Source organism: Pelodiscus sinensis, chromosome 3 (genome assembly GCF_052426305.1).
Source record: "Pelodiscus sinensis isolate ZL-2025 chromosome 3, ASM5242630v1, whole genome shotgun sequence".
NCBI lineage: Eukaryota > Metazoa > Chordata > Testudines > Trionychidae > Pelodiscus > Pelodiscus sinensis.
The window spans coordinates 59795055-59814158 of record NC_143054.1 but is presented as its reverse complement, the minus strand read 5'-3'; the positions used below and the strand labels follow the sequence as shown (position 1 = coordinate 59814158).

At 36.5% G+C, this 19104-nt stretch overlaps 1 protein-coding gene and 1 long non-coding RNA gene across 8 annotated transcripts in view; one reads left to right on the top strand and one right to left on the bottom strand.

Annotated features, from left to right (window-relative positions):
• The window catches only part of MYO6 (myosin VI), a 163085-nt gene that overhangs the window by 99961 nt on the left and 44020 nt on the right, over window positions 1–19104 (top strand). For all 7 annotated transcript variants that reach the window (XM_075923798.2, XM_075923797.2, XM_075923796.2 and 4 more), the window contains exons 16-24: window positions 2311–2438; window positions 4161–4256; window positions 5467–5640; window positions 9056–9094; window positions 12855–12948; window positions 16733–16863; window positions 17009–17086; window positions 17872–18001; window positions 18624–18714. In XM_075923798.2, coding sequence (XP_075779913.1) covers window positions 2311–2438; window positions 4161–4256; window positions 5467–5640; window positions 9056–9094; window positions 12855–12948; window positions 16733–16863; window positions 17009–17086; window positions 17872–18001; window positions 18624–18714 — 961 coding nt within the window. The remainder of the gene's footprint in view (window positions 1–2310; window positions 2439–4160; window positions 4257–5466; window positions 5641–9055; window positions 9095–12854; window positions 12949–16732; window positions 16864–17008; window positions 17087–17871; window positions 18002–18623; window positions 18715–19104) is intronic.
• Window positions 6361–6742, bottom strand: LOC142827820 (uncharacterized). The gene is made up of 2 exons (XR_012902581.2): window positions 6616–6742; window positions 6361–6500 (listed from the first exon to the last, which is right to left on the bottom strand). It is a non-coding gene; the product is annotated as an uncharacterized LOC142827820 (long non-coding RNA).

Below are 19104 nucleotides of genomic sequence, written 5' to 3'. Positions count from 1 at the left end.
TTCAGACTTTCTTTCTATACTTTGGCGCTGTCTACATTGGCATCCCTTTCCGGAAAAGGGATGCTAATGCGATACATTGCAATTGCAAATCCGCGGGGGATTTAAATATCCCCTGCGGCATTTGCATTTACATGGCTGCTGCTTTTTTCCGGCTTGGGGATAAGCCGGAGAAAAGCGCCAGTCTAGACGTGATTCTCCGGAAAATAAGCCCTTGAAAGTAGGAATAAGAGATCCTCCGGAAAAGGGCTTATTTTCCGGAGAATCACGTCTAGACTGGCGCTTTTCTCCGGCTTATCCCCAAGCCGGAAAAAAGCAGCAGCCATGTAAATGCAAATGCTGCGAGGGATATTTAAATCCCCCTGCGGATTTGCAATTGCGATGTGTCGCATTAGCATCCCTTTTCCGGAAAGGGATGCCAATGTAGACACAGCCTTTGTGTTTCGTCTTGACAGATTTTCAGTTGCTGGTGTCACCTAATCTTTCCTTTTTTGGGCTACAACCTCATGCCTAAAATTTCCTTGCTCGTGGCAGGAATGATACATTTTGCCTTTTCCCAGAATTGTTGTTCTATTGTGTCCTGTAGGTTTGAGAGAGAGGCGAGGTGGCTACTGATGGTGTTCTGAAAGTGCCTGTATTTTTCAAAACTTTGGGGCTATAGAGTCTTTTGTCATCTTTTGAAAAATTTAAAGTGTTAAGTTGGAGCCTGCCTGTAACAATCACTGCTCACTTGCCTGAGTTTGTATGTAGCCTTCTATAGACCCTGCAGTCTAGTCTACTTGTTTTCCAGTGTTTTACTAGGGTCAGGTCTACACTAGGGGATAAGTTTGAAGTAAGATAGGCAATTCCAGCTATGTTAATTGCATAGCTGGAGTTGGGGTACCTTAAGCCAAGCTTCTGCACCCTTTCCTCAGTGGGAAATCGACAGGAAAAATGTTCCCGTTGGTTTCCATTACTCCTCAGTATTGGATTTAGAGGGTCCTTATTTGACTATCTAAATCAAATGCCAGATGATCAACCTCTGAAGCATTTATCCATGGGTAAGTATAGATGTAGCCCAAGATGATTTTGATCACTTTTTTTTTTGGTAGTACCATCATTAGAAACCTTTGTGCTGATATGCTGTGTGTTATAAACGGATTGTTGGTAGCAGAGAATTGAAGCAATCCATCATCTCACTCATTTCTATGCCTTCTTTTCCCAATTCTCCTACTCCATGTTGTTTTGCCCCATCATGGCAGTAAAATCCTCCCTATATTTTTATGATTCTGTGACTGTGAATAAAAAAACTTGTTCGGGGGTTCCAGGAATTTCTGCTTGATGTTCGTAGTAAAACTGGTTTATGATGCTGTCCTCTGTGACAGTTGTGGGTGTGATTATTAGTCACATATCTTTTAGTTTAATGCTCATTATGTGAGATGATACATGTATGGCATTTCAAAGAACTTTGTTTTTTTCTGCTAATATAAAGGCAACTTTGGTTTGCGTGCTTCTTTCCTCTGTGGAAACTAAGATGCCTAAAGAACTAATATGTAAAAAATGTAGGCATTGAGTGAGTTTCAGTGCCTCCAGGGCTAGGTATCAGCCAAAAGAGGTTTTGTGGATTTCAGTGGTGCTTAAAAATGGAACTTAAAACTGGAGTTTAGGCACCTACATCCCTTTGTGTACATCTGGCCTGAGATTTCTTACTCCTTTAGCATAAACATAAAAGTGTGAATATATTTATTGCTACTGTCTTCAAAAACAATATATATGTGTCTGAGTTTTTAATATAAACTTTCAAAGCAGCATAGAATCATAGAACACTAGAATTGGAAGGGGACCTTGAGAGGTCATCAAATCTAGTCCTCTGCCCTCACAGGGCATAGTTTTAAATAGCAGCCTGGCCCCATACTGATGTAAGTATGCTGAAATCTGTACAGCTTTTTAAGCTTTTGGTCATCCTCTTTTCTTGTTGATGTCATGGATATATGATCCTTTCTCATACTTCTTATTCAGTGTAGTGAGAAATCTGAGAGTTTTAAAATCAAAACAGTATACACTTAAAAGACATTGTGCACCAGTGTGTTTCCACTTTCATCACGTCCCAGTTTCATAGGTGGAACTGGACAGCAAGCTACAGAATACTGCTTAAATCAATACTAATATATGCCAGACTTGCTGGTAGTGATTACATTTCTCTTTAATCTAAACTATGATGGTTGTAGTAATTATGCAGTACCATGTTGGTTATATTTTTGGTGTAACATTCTTGTTCTGATTTGGAATTGTATATAGCACTTTTACAAACGTTGATTTCTGTTTTACAAATAGATCTGATTGAAGCAAAATTAGTAGGCGTGCTGGATATTTTGGATGAAGAAAATCGTCTTCCACAACCAAGTGACCAGCATTTTACTTCTATGGTACATCAGAAACACAAGGAGCATTTCAGACTTTCTGTAGGTTTACTTATGACTTCATTATTTAATAAAAATGAGTTCCCAGACTAGATGCTAATATAACTTAAGTTATAAATGACTGTGAATAAAAAGCCAAATGGAATCCTGCAGGCATTTCATGCAATCAGGTGGTAGCATGTTTTATTCCTTAAAAAAAAAAATCAGTTTGGATCTGAAAGATGGAAGCCCTGTTGTCTCTCTCAATGGACCCATGGAGCTTTCTTGGCCAGAAGAAAGGCCAAGGCCAAGGTGATCCTAGTGCAAAGGCCTTTCTACTCATTATTATACATTTTATAAGAAATGTTCAAAACCTGCGAGGAAAGTGTTGAAACCAGAGTTTAGGCTTTATAGCATATTGACTGAAAAGTACAAACTTTAAGAAAGTATTATGAAGCCTTAGAACTACGGGGTCTGGTGTCATAAGTAATGAAATATTTTCTTTATGCAATCCCAAGCATTTTCATAAAATAGAAACTCAGTTTAGGTTTATTGAAAGGTTCACTAGAGATTTAACTCTTCTATGAAATTTGTGCATCATTTTCATTTTAGTGACTGTCATCTCTCATGTATGTCTAATCATTTCTAAAAACAACAAATGGTCTGATAGCACTTTATGGACTAATAAAACATGTACATGGTGATATGAGCTTTCGTGGGCACAGTCCACCTCTTCAGATGACCAGGGTTTTGAGTTTAGGATGTGCAGATAATTTCTAGCTATGAAAAGGAAATAAAAAGGATTTTCCTTGAGTTGCTTTTCTAAAGGCAGAGTTGATGGCATCGGATAACTGTTTCCCCCTTATCTCTCCAAATTCCTCCAAGATTTTTAGCTGTGTGTTTTAACAAATATCTGTTTAGTCCAATTTTCTCAGTTTCACACTTAATATTTTAAAGATGAGACTGTAGAACCACTCAGGGAAAGGATTTTCTTTATTTTTAAGCGTACTGTTAGATTAACACAATCCCAGATTTAAAATATGCCAGTAAATTTGTAAATACAAAAAGCACAAGAAATACTACTTCAGTAATAACTAAACACAGGAAGATTCAACAAAATTATGTATTCCTCTAAATTAATACTCATTTAGTTAACTGGATTCCTGTGCTATAAAAAATTCTTGTTGGACTCTTCAGTTTTTGTAGATGGCTCCTATCTGCAGCCTTTGATTTTTAGCTCTATCTCTGAGAGTTGGATCTTTCACCTTATCTCCAGCTATTCAGCTCTTAATTCAGAAGTTTTACAGAGAAATTTGCAATGGTTGTAGCTTCCCTCCTGTGACACCCATGGTTGGACAACTCACCAAGGCAAATTTCAGTGTCACTGTCTTGCTTGTAAATGATCTCATCCAAAAGATATATTTGAGCCACTATCTCCTAGCATCCTGACAAGGCTGTGCACCAGCCAACTGTTCTGTGTCACCTGTGGGAATTAATGTTGGACTCAACACAATTGTGATGATACAAATTATTAATCTTGGCAGTTGCAGTGGCATTTTACTGTGAGTTGCAGACTCATTCAAACCTGAAAAAGCTCAGGATGAAGAAAAAGTTTATTTGAATCTGAGGGAACTGAAATAGTAGAGTTTCTCACAGCTTTAATCTTAATCCATAGGAAAGTCCATAGCACCTAATATTTCTGGCAGAAAAATATGATTTGGAAATTTGCTGTTCTGATTTTGTTAACGATTTTCTGTTCAACTTGGGGGGGGTGTTTAATTGCAGATTCCCAGGAAGTCTAAATTGGCTGTTCACAGAAATATCAGAGATGATGAGGGCTTTATTATCCGACATTTTGCTGGAGCAGTGTGTTATGAGACGGTAACTTGATTTAAGAAACTCATGTTAATTATTAACTTTAAATGCGCCCTGCTCAAAGGACATGGAGATTTCAAATTCTTCTTTGTGATGATTAACCCAATATGTCTAATAAATATTTAATCAATAAAAGCATAAGCATAATGACTTGTTGTTACTGCTAGCTCAGTAGCAAATGTTTTCAGAATTCAGAAATGCCCTGATCATTATTCCATTAAAGTCAATGGCTACATTCTCCTTGATTCCAACACCATAAAATTAGGTGCAGATTTCTCAGTCTTTGGTTTTAGTTCATTTATTTGGAAAGACTGACTTTCTAAATGCACTTTCAAGTTAGTGACTAAAATATCCCAATTATTTCTTACTCCATTTGCCATCATTAATACGTAGTAGTTAATGTAAGAATAATAATTCTGGATTTCTACAGCACCTCTAAAGATGTCAAAGAGAATCAAAGCATTAATAAATGAAGCCTCACAATGCAGCTGAGTACAGGCAGTCCCCGGGTTTCATGGATCCGACTTAAATCGGATCCCTACTTACAAACGGGGTGAGGCAACCCCGCACTAGCTGCTTCCCCCCAGCAGACCAGGGAGATGTAAAGCTAGCGCCCCCCCCCCCCCCCCCCAGCAGACCAGGGAGACGCGGAACGGCTTTTCTCAGCAGACACCTCAGCTTGAGAATAAAGGACTGAGGGAAGTGAGGTGTGGGAGAATAAAACTGAGCTCTGAAGAAATGTTTGGTTAGAGTTTCCCCTACAATATGTACCAGTTCCGACTTACATACAAATTCAACTTAAGAACAAACCTACAGTCCCTATCTTGTACGTAACCCGGGGACTGCCTGTAGTGTTATAGTGAGAACTGAAAATAGAAATCAAGGGTCAAATTGTGCTGCTGTTGTGGTCAGTGACAGAGCTAGTACTGACTAAGCTAATCCAAGATTTCAAATTCCATCTCATGATGCCCGGGCCTATGCTTTAAGCTTAACAGCTATTCTCCCTTTACTGTTGTTAGTGTCAGACATAAGCAGTAGATGGTCTGCAGTTAAATTTTAAATATTTTTCTCAATACATTTTCCCCCTCTGGTTCTTAGTATCTTCGAATTGGGTATTTTTGTTAATATTGGGATGTTTTGAACAAAGTATGTATTTATGTAGGACTAAGTAAAGCAATTAGTACTGTAAAGTTTACATGGTTTGTTTTCTTTTCAGACCCAGTTTGTGGAGAAAAACAATGATGCTTTGCACATGTCCCTTGAATCTCTTATATGTGAATCCAAGGATAAGTTTGTCCGGGAACTCTTTGAATCTACAACTAACAACAACAAAGATCCCAAACAAAAAGCAGGAAAGCTTAGTTTCATCAGTGTGGGAAACAAATTCAAGGTATTGGAATAGTAAAAATAAGTTCTTTTCTTTAGTATGTTGCTTTTAAGTTGCTTGAAATGAATGAAAGTTAAGGATGGGAGACCCAGATAATTTGAGTTTCATGAGAAAAATCCTCTTATACAGCTATTGCTTAAATAAAATGTCATAAAACCATATATTCAAGTTTAATGATGGTCTGAGCTATGCAAACAATAAAGATTGTTTGAACATAACCCTTGCTTTTATTTTAAAATGAAGCCGTTCATAATTATCCCCCCCCCCCCCAAAGCCCAATGGTACTTGCGCTTCAAAAGTTTTAAGTTCTTATTCTAAATTTGGAACCTATGGTTCTAAAATTGACAAACGTGTTCTTCCATTCTATTTGAAGTTGTTGAAATAACAGTTTTTTTGTAAGTTGTCATCTCAGAATTTAAAAGCTAGCCTTAAAACTGGTTTTCCTTGTTTAAAATTATGTAAGACAGCAATAGTGGTTTGTTTGACAAATATTTTCAATGTGCTGAATACTTGCTTTTTCACTACCTGACCATAATATCTGATGCTTCTCCTAATTTTTTCCTTTCTTCTACTTGCTGTAAAGCTGACCCTCAAGCCTTGTCTTCTCCACATGTTTCCTACTTCCTTTCCTCATTCAGCAGTTTTATTTTTAGCTGGATTATTTCAGCTCAGAATGACTAGAGAAAACTATAGGGAAGTTGAGAGAGGAAAAACAGGCACAGCCAGGGTCTGCAGGTAAATTTATTATCTTCATGGACTCATTATTTTGCAGCAGCTGCAATTTCAGCATGAGTTCTTCTTTTCAACGCATCAGTCTTCATAACGTTTTGTTCCTCTGTGGCATTTTGCGTGCATGTATTCTACTGAAAGTAATTCATTAATGTTAATTTCCCAGACACAACACACAATCTTAATGAACACTTCAAGCATTGGAATTTTCCATTTCACTTCAGATAGCTCTGGGAAATGTATCCTTACCATAGGAGGCTTTGTGTCTTCTGTGGTTTAAGACTGGGAGTTCTTTACTAGTATATAAAGAAATGTGAGTAGATCAGTCTTGAATTTCTCTGATTGTAACCAAATAATGTTCTAGAGAGAGAAATCCTTGTAAAATAAAGTGATTATGTTTTGGAAAAAGATAATTCAATAATGTTCAGAAGGGAAATAGACTATAAAAATGTAAATATCTACAATATAAAGTAAATTTAAAAATTAACACTAGAGAGCTGCTGAATACACACAGTATTGACAGTGTTACCAATAATAAAATAAGGTTGTACGTTGGTTAATAAAGGAATTGTTCCTGCACTTCAAATTATTTCCCACTCCCTCCCTTCCCCCACCTCCCTGCCCCAGTACCCAATAACTAAGGGTACATCTACACTTGCACCCTAGTTCGAACTAGGGATGCAAATGTAGGCGACCGAAATTGCTAATGAAGCAGGGATTTAAATATCCCACGCTTCATTAGCATGGGATATTTAAATCCCTGCTTCATTAGCAATTTCGGTCACCTACATTTGCATCCCTAGTTCAAACTAGGGTGCAAGTTTAGATGTACCCTAATTCAGTCAAACTGATTGAGCAAATGATGGGCCAGTTAATCTGGAGATGAGCTGGTACTTTGTGAGCAATTGATGCTAATATTGATAACAATGGATCAGATTCTTAAAAGTCCAGAAAAATCTGTGGTTTCCATTTAAATCAATGCAAGATGCGGGTGCTCAGAACTGCTCAGGATTCCAGTGTTTCCAACAATAGCACCAGGTTTGTAAGTATGCCTGATTCATTTTAGGAAAGAAGATGAAACCATTTATAATCTTTATTTATGGGTAACATTACATCATTCCTTGTGCTGAATCATGAGCATATATAGACTTTGCATAAAGCAGTTGTTTTTGTAAAACTCCATACCGATGCTAACAAATTATTTCCTCCAAGATAAAACAAAACGCTTATATTAAACACATTGCTTTATAAATTTAAGTACTATAAATACTTTCCTTATCTACTTTTAACAAACTGTGTTACACCAGTGAAAACTAAGGATCAGGTTAGCTGGGCTTGCCCTCCCTCTCATGACACTCCCTGTGTTCATCCCAACCACTTGAGCTGGAGTTCACCAAATTTATTCACAAGAATAACCAATAGGCCCCTGATTCTTTGGAGGAGAGGCTGGTAGCTTTAGCTGGAGCAGTGGAATCTATTCGGTAGGCACCAATACAGATCCCTTTGGACTGGGATCCCTGAAAATAATAGACTAGTTTGTTTTCAAGATCCTGATTTAGACTGTCTGCTTTATGGTACACAGTACAGTAGTAAGTGTGGACCATACTTAATGACTTAGTATCAGAACTTCATGTAATGTAAGGTTTGATATTTCATGTTGTAAGCATCAGCAGGTCAAGCATTCCAGTAGTCTGTGAAATATCAGGGTTGATGTGAAATATCAGGCTACTCCTATACCAAAATTTTAACCATATCTCTTGAACTGGTACCCTGTGTAGCTGGGTTCTAATCAAATGCCAAAATGAGGAAGTTGTGACGTGCTATTCTGATGCCTGCATCTGTGGGGGAGAGTCTTAAGCCTCAACCTTCATCCATTGCTGCACACAACTAGTTTGAGCATCAGAGCCTTAATTAAATTCTCAGTTTGTTTAAATTCTATCTCAAATAAATATAGCATTCCTCTTCCACCTCCCAATAAAATGAAGGCTTGTCGGCTGGTTGTCATATTCAAAGGGCAGTTCTGGGCAAAGTAATAATGAGAATTTTTATCTGGCCAAATATATGGCTCATTAATCCATTAAAATGTTAAATGAGAATCTTAGGTAGCCTTGAGTCAATTGTGAGCACATCATCTCTTGTAAAGTTAAAAAAAAAAAAAAAAAGGTGTTAAATGGCTTGATGTGCAAATTGTGTTGAGTTTGTCCTTATCTATGTAGTGTTTGACACACTGATACAGACTATTTCTTATCGACTGTAGCTATTCACAGTTTTTAAGTTTTATTTATCCTATTTATCACTGCTGTCCAGTCACGTTCCTCACTAACTCTACTATGTACTCAACATTTTTCCTTATTTATATTCCTACTGGTATATGTACTTTGAATATTTAATAGCTGATTTTCAGATGGTAAAGAGAAATACACATGCTATTAAGCCATTCATCACAAGAATATTCAACACAATTTCCTTGATGTCACTCAAGTACAGTACTCTTGCATAATGTTGTCTAAGATTTGTTCATGTTTGGTTTATTTAATCTGAATGAGTTACTATTTACACACATCTAACAATAACTAGTGCATGCAATAGCGTTGTGTCATTGTATTTTGTGTCTAATTTATAATCATCATAAAACAGACACTTTCTGGTTCTCTAATATGAAGTATTGAGTTTTCATTTTCTTTTACAGACTCAATTAAATTTGCTCCTTGAAAAGCTTCGCAGTACCGTAAGTATAAATATATATATGAATGCTGTATTTTTCCTTATCACCCCTCTCATGCTAACCAAGCATTTTGGCTTATCTTTATAATAATAATAATAAAAATAATAATTAATAATAAGTAGTCAATTAAAATAATGTTTTGCAACTTGATGGCATTTTTGAAGTGTATTGCTACATGGGTGCTGAATATTATTAAATTCAGAGACTGAATATTAAAGTTATCAATTCATTGAAATGAAAAGTTTTTCTATATTGTAGCATGGAAATTTTGCAATACAGATAAATTGCATTAATATTAGCTTTACCAAATCTCCATTTCATATCCTGAGCATTTTCCGTTCCTCTAGTTTACTTGCTTCACATTGATGGGTAATTGACCATCTTGTGTTTGGTCTATTTTTGTGACTGGATTTTGAATCACTGTATATTTTTATCGGCAGTTGACTCATGAACAGCTATGGATTTGAACAAGTTATAGGAGAAAAATCTTAATTCCGATAATTTATTTTAGAAGGGCATTTTATTTTTCCATCCCCTTTTCACTACACAGTCGCATTGTCCAGTGTAAGAAAGGATCTTAGAAAAATCTAGGGATTATATGTGATACATTCATGAAGATGAATTGGTAGCAGGAAATAAATCTTATACCACCACCTGCAACTTTCAGTGTTAAAATTAGTTCATGTTCACATCTTCATTCACTTTCCCTTAAATCATGTGATTTGTTTCTGCTTCTCTCACCTACACCCCTTAAAACTCTGTCTAGTGGTGATCCTTCTACCATAGCCTGTCAGCATTGTTAGTAGATGGAGGAGTTCACTTGACACTTTTACATTTTGGGTCCACGATTTTGATAAGCATATTTCCTGTTCGTTGTAAATTCTGTTTTGGTTGATTTTTATGCAAACAGTTACAGGATACGAGGCATGGGTTTCAGTAAAAGATACTGATTATAACTCCAAATAGCTAATACGCTTAAGTGTTAGAAAGGTTTGCTGCATTAAAACGCTTCAAAGAAGCTCTTGAGCAAAATTAATCAATTTTTAAAGACCTTTAGTTCATGGGTGAAAGACAGACATGACTAGCCAAAGTTTCACAGCCCTTTGGCTACATCTTCTGGGCTTCTGGATTTGCACAGACATTTGTTTAATTTTAACTTCTTAATTGTTAGCTCCATGAATCATTTGTGGATCCCTCAGTATCTAGTTCAGGCAGTGATCTGTTAAGAATTTGGCTAAAAAGCCACTATAGCTTTTCTGTCTTTGCTTCTCTGTAGAATTGTATCAAACAGTCTACTCTTGCAAGTACTCCATTAATGTGTACTCTATTTCTTAGAACCTCTGATGTGCAAGATACTTCTTCCTTATATAATTGCAGGCTGAGAAATATTCTCTATCAAAATAATTGCATCCCTTGTCATTAAAGAGCTCACTTCATGAGAGGGCATCACAGCTGGTTGTGTCCTTATACTCTGTGTTGTATATAAATTTAGCAGCTTCCTACTCCATGCTTTCTCTCTCCTATGTTTGTCTGTAAGAGTCTTTAAATTTCTCTCTGCCTTCTGCATTTTTAGGTGCTTTTCTTCAGTGCTGAGGTTATAGAAATTAGGGTTTCTGTACATGACAAGTGTAATTCAATCTATATTTCATACATTTTTAATCTGGATAATAAATTCTCTTTTAGGTTTCAGAGAGGTAGTTGTGTTAGTCTGTTTCAATCGCATCTTAAACACTAACAGTTTTATGATGGCATAAGTTTTCATGAGTTGCAACTCACTTTGTCACATGTATGAAGTGAAAAAAACAGATGGAACGGATACAGAGATGGGAGTGTTACATCAGAGCTAATTCAGCCCTGGTGGATGTAGCCTACTTCCAACCATGAGATGAGAATTAGCTCTGGTGTAATACTCCCTTCTATGTATCCCTGCCATCTGTTTCTTTCATTTCATGTCTGTGACAAAGTGAGTTGCAACTCATGACAGCTTATGCCATAATAAAATCCTTCTTCATTTTCTGGAAGATTATCCATTAGTACTGAGAGAATTTAGTTCAGGAAATAGATTGCAGAGTTAGTGGTGTGTTACTTCACTTTTCACTGAGTCATAGTTGCAAAATTTGTAAATATATAACTTCACATTCTCTCTAACATGATGGTTGGAGGAAACAATCATACTGAGTTATATTTAAACTTTGGGGAATCGACAACTCTACAAATAGAGGGGAGGAAACATTATTTTAGCCAGTGCAATTTCTTTAAAAAGAATTAAATGTACTAAATAATCCTGCTTATTTAAATGAGACCATAATCACTACACTTCGTTTTGATCTAATTCCTTAAAAACAAGGTTTGATCACATAGACTAAAATGTAATGGCTCTCTATATCATAACTGCTTTCTAAGCTTCAGAATGATGGAGTGTCTCTTCCTATCTTCAGTATTATTTTAGTAAATGTCTTCAGATACCTTGGCAGGAAGACCAAAATTCTTGTTTATACAAGGATAGTGTACAAAAATGTGTAAAGCACTTCTCAGACATAACAAAAGACAGTCCATGCTCCGAGTATGTTTTGTCCCATTCCAAATTTAAAGCTGGACTGAATGACTAGGTGAAAAATTCCTCTTTCCTATGGAAATCTTAGAACCAATATAGGCAAGTGTTCATCTACCCTCTTTCAGCCATTGACAGATTCAAGGGCTTTTTCTAGGGGATGGGCACATGGCCAGTGGCCTTAGGGTTACCATGACTGTGGGCATAAATGTGAGATACAGCTACCTTTGCCCCATGCTTTCTTTTCCTCCCTTGTCCCCCCAGGACTTTGGAGCACAATTTTATAAATTGACTATACCTGAGATTTGGACCCAAGAGAAAGGGAAAGAGATACATGGTATAGTCAAAGTGGTCATGGTGGGTATAGTCCTGGGTCATATTTATCTCAGTTTTATTCTAACACATAACATGAATGGGATTTAAAAAAAAATGTCTGGGAAGACACTGATCTATTTGGGCTCGTGAGCAAGGGTTTGAATGGTTTGAAAAGGAAAGTGTTGAAGGATGAAAGAAATGGAGAGAAAGATGGTTGGAAGAATAAGGAAAGATGTAGAGAAATAGTGTGAGTTGCTTATCTCTTTCAAGGAAGATGATTGTAGTAGTGGAGATAATACAACTAGACTGATACAATAATAACTGGATTTGGTTGGTGGTAAGAATTTTTTTTTATGAAAAGACAGCGAGGTTCTAATTAGGGATGTAAAATCCCAGTTAATCAGTTAACTGGTTAAACTAATGTTTAACTGGTTAACCAACTACAGCAGGATCTAGGTTGGGGATCACTCCTATCCCCTGGGCTCCCGCCAGCTCCCAGGCCCACGCTTGGGCTTGGGCCGCCATCGGCTGCCAGCCCCTAGGCTCCCCACAGACAGCAGCTGCTTCAGATGAGAGCAACCCCTGCACGCAGCAAGTGGGGAGCTGCTCCAGGCCCCTCTGGTTACTGGTTCCGGTTAACCTGTTTAGGGTGATGCTTACTGGTTAACCTTTCACATCCCTAGTTCTGATGGACAGTTTGAGCTTTGAGATCAATGACTTGAAGATGTTGAGTACAAAATGGGTATGAAAAGACTGAAAAGCACAAAAAGTCAGGTGTGTTTTTTTTTTTTTAAATAAATCTATTACTTTTACTTTGTTGTGTAATTCTTAAATGATCACTTATTTCAGAAGGTTTAATTTTATGAAGATTCTGGTAACTTTCTGTCCTCACAATAGGGGTCAAGTTTTATTCGCTGCATCAAACCTAATTTAAAGATGACAAGTCACCATTTCGAAGGGGGACAGATTCTCTCTCAGCTTCAGTGCTCAGGTAATGAATGCCTCTTACTGATTTCTGGTCTATTTTATTTATTTGTGTGCATTACTGATTCACACAAAGCTGGAATGTCTGTCACTGAAACAATGTTTCCTTCATTAGAAAAATATTGCTGTTCATAATGAGCTCTAATTACATTAAATGATTTATATCTAATTAGAATTGATTTTGACTGCCCATAATCAGATGATCATATTTTAATAAAGACAGTACAGCCATCATATTTTATACTTTTCCAGATTAAACTAAAACTTGGTAAGCACTATGCACTTCACAAAATTAAAATATACAATACAAATTTCAATTCACAATGCATAGCATAAGCTTGCCCACATAATACTTACTCAGATAAGAAAGAGTCTTGCAAACCCACATCCGATCACTCTTTAATCCTCTCTCCTCTTTCTCCCAAAATACTTGACAATAAAGATGAACTTTTTACAGTTTGAACTTCTCTAGTCCGGCAGTCTCTGGTCTGGTAACATCCTTGGTCTGGCATGATTTTAATTAGCTAGATGTCTAGTTACTATGGGCGTGGCCAAGTTTCCTGTGACACCCTAACATTTGTTTACAGCCACCAGTCCTGGTGCTCAGTGTCCTGTGCTAATATCTGCTCTAATTTGCCTCTAAATGTCTTCTAAGAGCCCAGTAAGCAGGGGAAGTGTTGGTAATGCTGCTAGATAATATTGACCTCCTGTGGTTCAGCAAATTCTCTGATTCAGCACTGGTAAGATCCTGAGGGTGCCAGACTACAGAGGTTCATCCTGTAATGTGTCCCAAAAGAGGAACTAAGAAGGGAACATGAGTTTCAAAGTTGAAGACAATTTACAAGGAAAAAGCTTTTTTCGAAAGAGGCTTATAGTCTAGACATACCCTTAGTGGGTCTTTACTAGATCCACTAAATTGAACACCAGAACATTGAATGCCTCAGCATCTATCTTCCCTCAAGTGGAGAGGTGGCCTAAGAGTGGAAGATATAAACCAAAAAAGGGTATCCTGGATCCTCTGCCTCCCCTTCTCCCATGTTGCCTCTCAGTCCTTAATGAGCAGCTCCAGTAGAGAAGACATAGTGATGTTTTGAGGTCAAATTCTATGTTAGCATAAAGGCAGCAGCTTAGTTCAGATCAGAACTACTTTATCTATAAGTCGCTACAATAATTTTTCACGTTGCTAGAAATATGACTGTGCATCCAAACAGAAGCAGTCTGAATTTACAAGTACCTACAAACTGAGAAAGTTCCATCACCTGCCACACTACCGATAGCATGTTAGATGCAAACAATCCTTACTTCTACCTCCATGATCATGACATAAGGGCTCCAAAAAAATTTTTTATGCTGTGACTGCTCTGATTTGGTGTGAGATATCTGCCATTTGCACTTTTAGTCTTTCATATGAATTCAGCTCTTACAGATAATCTGTAAACAAGAGTGACTTGTGATAGTAAAGTTGCAAAGCAACTTGTTTAGGTGCAGTTGTATCATGGTCAAGTACTGAAGCTCATTTGGAGTTCCACTCAATTATCAGCTGAATTTTCTGTTGGCTAAATAGTATCTCCATGAGAGCTCTCTGGTTCCATTACTATCTGAGGGTATAACAGAACAGGCAAGGTGTCCTCAAATTGAAGCAGGTAAATGCAAAATGCATCTCACCTGCCATGACACATGCCATTATTATGCTATATGTATTATACTGGTCTGTAACATGGGCATAATCTCTACTTCCTCAAGGTTCAATCTCAGTCCAAATATCAGATGTTTCATATGGTCCCGTGCAGTGAGTTATTCCAGAAATCTCTTGGGGATCCCATCATTGTCATCTGTCTTTGTGCAGAAGATTGTCATCTGAATGGACCCTGAAATTCTACTGTACCATCAGTTTCAGTGACTTCAGCAATCCAGCTTGTCAGTTTAGCTGGGACGTCTGCAGTGCACTTGAGCTGATCCATTGAACTAAACCATCTAAATCCTGCCCGATAACTCAAATGTAGAGTGGGTGCAAGCAATCCAGTCTAGTTTTTTGAATGATGCTGCATGGTCATGAATCTGAAAATACAGGATCCTTTCAAATTATATGGTATTGTTTACAGATTTGTGCCACCTCGTGCATTATTATGGTTGATACAGATGCTTTACTGAGCTGCTAGAATGAATTTACTCCTAGAACGTCATGGTGCCACGATGTAAATAAGCCAACAATATTAAATTGTATCATTCTTCGTAAGCACGTTATGCACTTTTCTGTCCAGGTGTTCATTTCCATTATTCTTTTCTGGGTTTGGTAGTTATTTTGCTATAGAAATTCCTGGTTCAGCATCGGTGTTTTGGCAAGCACACTTACATTTGTCATGTCAAGTTCTGTTTAAGTAAAAATTAGCTAATCAGACACACAAATGCGTAATAACTTTGCTTTAATTGGGATTGCATTAGCATCATTATCAGTAGCTAATAGCATTTGGCAGTGTTTGTGAGACTAAAACAAATTAATAGACTAAAGTTTTTATTTTTCACCAGAAGTTTCTATGAGCACATATTTGTGAATTTATGAATCAGTTTATGTATACTTGTTTTACCAAAACATTAAAGTTGAGAGAAGGGAAGTAAAGTTGAAGTTAGAAAATAACTACTTATAATATGATTTTTTTTTGTTTAAAAAAGGGGTGTTAATGGAATTACATCAAAAGGCAAATGACAATAGCACAAACTTCACCAAGAGCAATGCAATAGGGAAGGTGACAAAAATTTAATAAAAACAATTACAAAATTTAAAATGAGACACAAGATATATTGCTAGGAATTAAAAAAAAAATAGAGACTATATTATAGAGACTTGCTTCCAAAATATGGCTCAGTTTTCCTTGTTTATTCATTCTGCAAATTGATATAATATGTTCAACATAATATCCATGGTAGTTAAATATTAAGTGTTTTGAGAACATTGCATGAAAGATACTATAGAAGAGGTGGCATGAAATTCCTGTATCTGTGCTGTGACACACTTTCGGTGCTACTTTGGAACCAGTAAGATGCATCAAGACATTGATATCTTTGGGGCAATAACATGGCATCCCAGAGGTTCTCCTCTCAAATTCTGAAATCTTGGATGACTTTGAAACTCCTTTGAACTCTAGCTCATGGTATTAATTTACCCTTGACTCATATTCTCTGGCATTGTAATGTCTGCTCTAATTGCTGACTGAAGACTCTCCCGCTTTTTGCTGATTTGGGTAGCAATAAGTTACATATCTGGAAATGATGGCAGTTTATGGATCTCCAGAATAGACTCATTTCCACTATGCTCCTTTGGCTGTATCGAAGATGTACAAAATGCATCTCATCAGCTAAGGAACATCCCAGTATTATATGTAAACAGAGTGTGCTGGAACTGGTGCTAATGCCAGTCATTCACACCTTTTCACTGGCTGTCATGCTGACATCTTTGGAATACCAGTGTGCGCCTTAATAGTCAGTCAGTTCCAAAATGATTGAGTGTACATAAGATCTGCCAAAGAAGATTAAACTGTGTAATCCATTGAAGTCTGTTAGTTGTCATGTATCTGACAGATACAGAATATTCTTCCATACTGTCTCAGCCATTCAGGAATAAATTTATATAAATGCCATTTGCCGAGAAAATGGTGGATGCTAAACTGTTACTACATTGGGGGCTTAAGCCAAGCATTTGAGCATGTGCCATTAATTGCTCATTAATATGAAACATCTGCTTTATATAGGTTTTAACAACAGGCATATTTTTGTGTGTATTGCTGGGAATATAGGTATGGTTTCTGTTTTGGACTTGATGCAAGGTGGCTTTCCATCACGAGCAGCATTTCATGAGCTATACAATATGTACAAGAAGTATATGCCTGAAAAACTAGCTCGACTGGACCCTAGACTTTTCTGCAAGGTAACAACAACCTGAATGCCAAATAAATTGTTTATAATTTTTCACTTCATCGAGGATAGAATATATTTCTTTTGGTTGATTGCTTTTTAAGAATGTTTTTTTAAAATGAAATATGAACCAAAATGATTTTTTTCTTATATTACAGGCACTGTTTAAAGCATTGGGCTTAAATGAAAATGATTACAAATTTGGATTAACAAAGGTGTTTTTTAGACCTGGCAAGGTAAATAGTATCTCTTTTCAATTGCAGTTTATGAACAGGGTATTGAAGTCTGTGTTGGCTTCCAAAAAAGAAATGCCTGAGAACAAAACTATATTGCATGTTGAAAATAAAAAGATTATAATACAGAAACAAAGGTTTCCCATTAAAACATATCCATATTCAAATAATCTTTCATTGAATAGGAGCTTTGCTGCTGCTGGAGGAAGAGGTGAAACAATGAAAGCTTTTGTGTCTAGGATTGAGACTTCAGTGTAGAGATGTAATTGTGTTACTCATTGACATAACCCAACAAAAGCTAAAGTTTTTAAAAAATGGCTGCCCTGAGTTTATACTGGTAGGTCAAAGCTTTCAAAAATGTCTTGAGACTTCTCTTTTGGTACCCAACTTCAGATACCTAACAGTGGTATGGTTTACAGAGTAAGTACTAAGGAAGGGGGCACCCAAAGTTAGTAGCTTCTTTGGAAAATCTTAACCATAAATCTGTATTTTAGAACCTAAATATGTATCTTCATTTTCAAAAGAATTGAGCACTCAGCCAATCTCAGAAAATGTCTGGCTTGGAAATAGTCATTCCTGTTATCAACAGAACCTATTAACATGCGAAAGCAAAGTTACCTTTTCACGTGTTTGAATTAATTGGTAGTTGAGCTGAAGTTTCCATAGTTACAAGATTCTGTTTACTGTACTGATCTTTTACCTTTGTTCTCAATGTTCTATTAGGTTATAAGGTTGACTGTCTGTTTTCTATGTATTCTTTTGTTATGTAAAACTTGTTATGTATTTAGTTTGCAGAGTTTGATCAGATAATGAAGTCGGATCCAGATCATCTAGCAGAGCTGGTTAAACGAGTCAATCACTGGCTCATCTGCAGTCGTTGGAAAAAAGTTCAGTGGTGTTCTCTCTCAGTGATAAAATGTATGTAATATAATGGTGTTTTGTAGTGAATCAAAATATGCTAACAGAGTGTAGCCCAGCAACTGGATTGTTGCTTTGTAATTTGGAGGGTATTAAGTCACTTAGCCTGCAAATCCTTGCTTGCTTAACTTCAGGCATGCAAATAATCCTGTAGGGGTCAAGGGCGCTTCTCAGTGCTTCATGTTGTTTACATATGCAATCGCTTGACAAATTGGGAACTAAGCGAGCATCACCTTAGAATCTGTTCCAGGATATTTAGAATCTAGAAATTTACACAACTTAATAGCCCTTCTTTTTTGAAATAATAGAGCAGACACTCTGCCACTTTATAACAATTACATCTAAGGAAATAGAAGTTTTTGGTGGGCTTTTTGTGTTAGAGACTTATGAGAAAATAAGCCTTTTACCTAATTCACAGATCAACTAAATCTGAAATAGTATATAATCATAGATGAGTATTGGAGAAATGTCATATATTTATCATTCTGAGGCATAACTTTTTAAAAATAAATACCTTGTGGAGTTACCAAACATATATTTGTAGGGAATATAGGGATTCCCTTGAACTATTTACAATTATAAAACCATTCAGATTCATTGAATTTCTTTTGTGTGTTTTCAGTGAAGAACAAAATAAAATACCGAGCTAGTGCCTGCATTAAAATACAAAAGACTATTCGTATGTGGCTCTGCAAGCGAAAGCACAAACCACGGTAAGAAGGGAGGAATTTCATAAGGTTCAAGTGGTGTTTTTATTAATGTAGCTATGGTCTTATACTTATATAGACATAAGTTGGGTTTGTCAAACTAAGGTTTATACTAAAAATATTTTTAAAGTGTGGCTTTACATTTTGCATTCTTCAAATTGAGTGGATGAGTATCACTTAACAGAAAAAGAATAGAATTATTATGAGTATCCTGGTTAGTCCATTATTTATATACCTTTCTTTCTCAAATAAGGGGCAGTAATATAAACAAGCTACCATGTTAGCAGAGAGCACTTAGCTGTTCTTATTAAACAATTGAAGGGCTAGTATGGAGGATTTTTTATTATTTAAGAGATGCAACAGATATCATTTAAGACTGCTATAGTTAAAACAAAC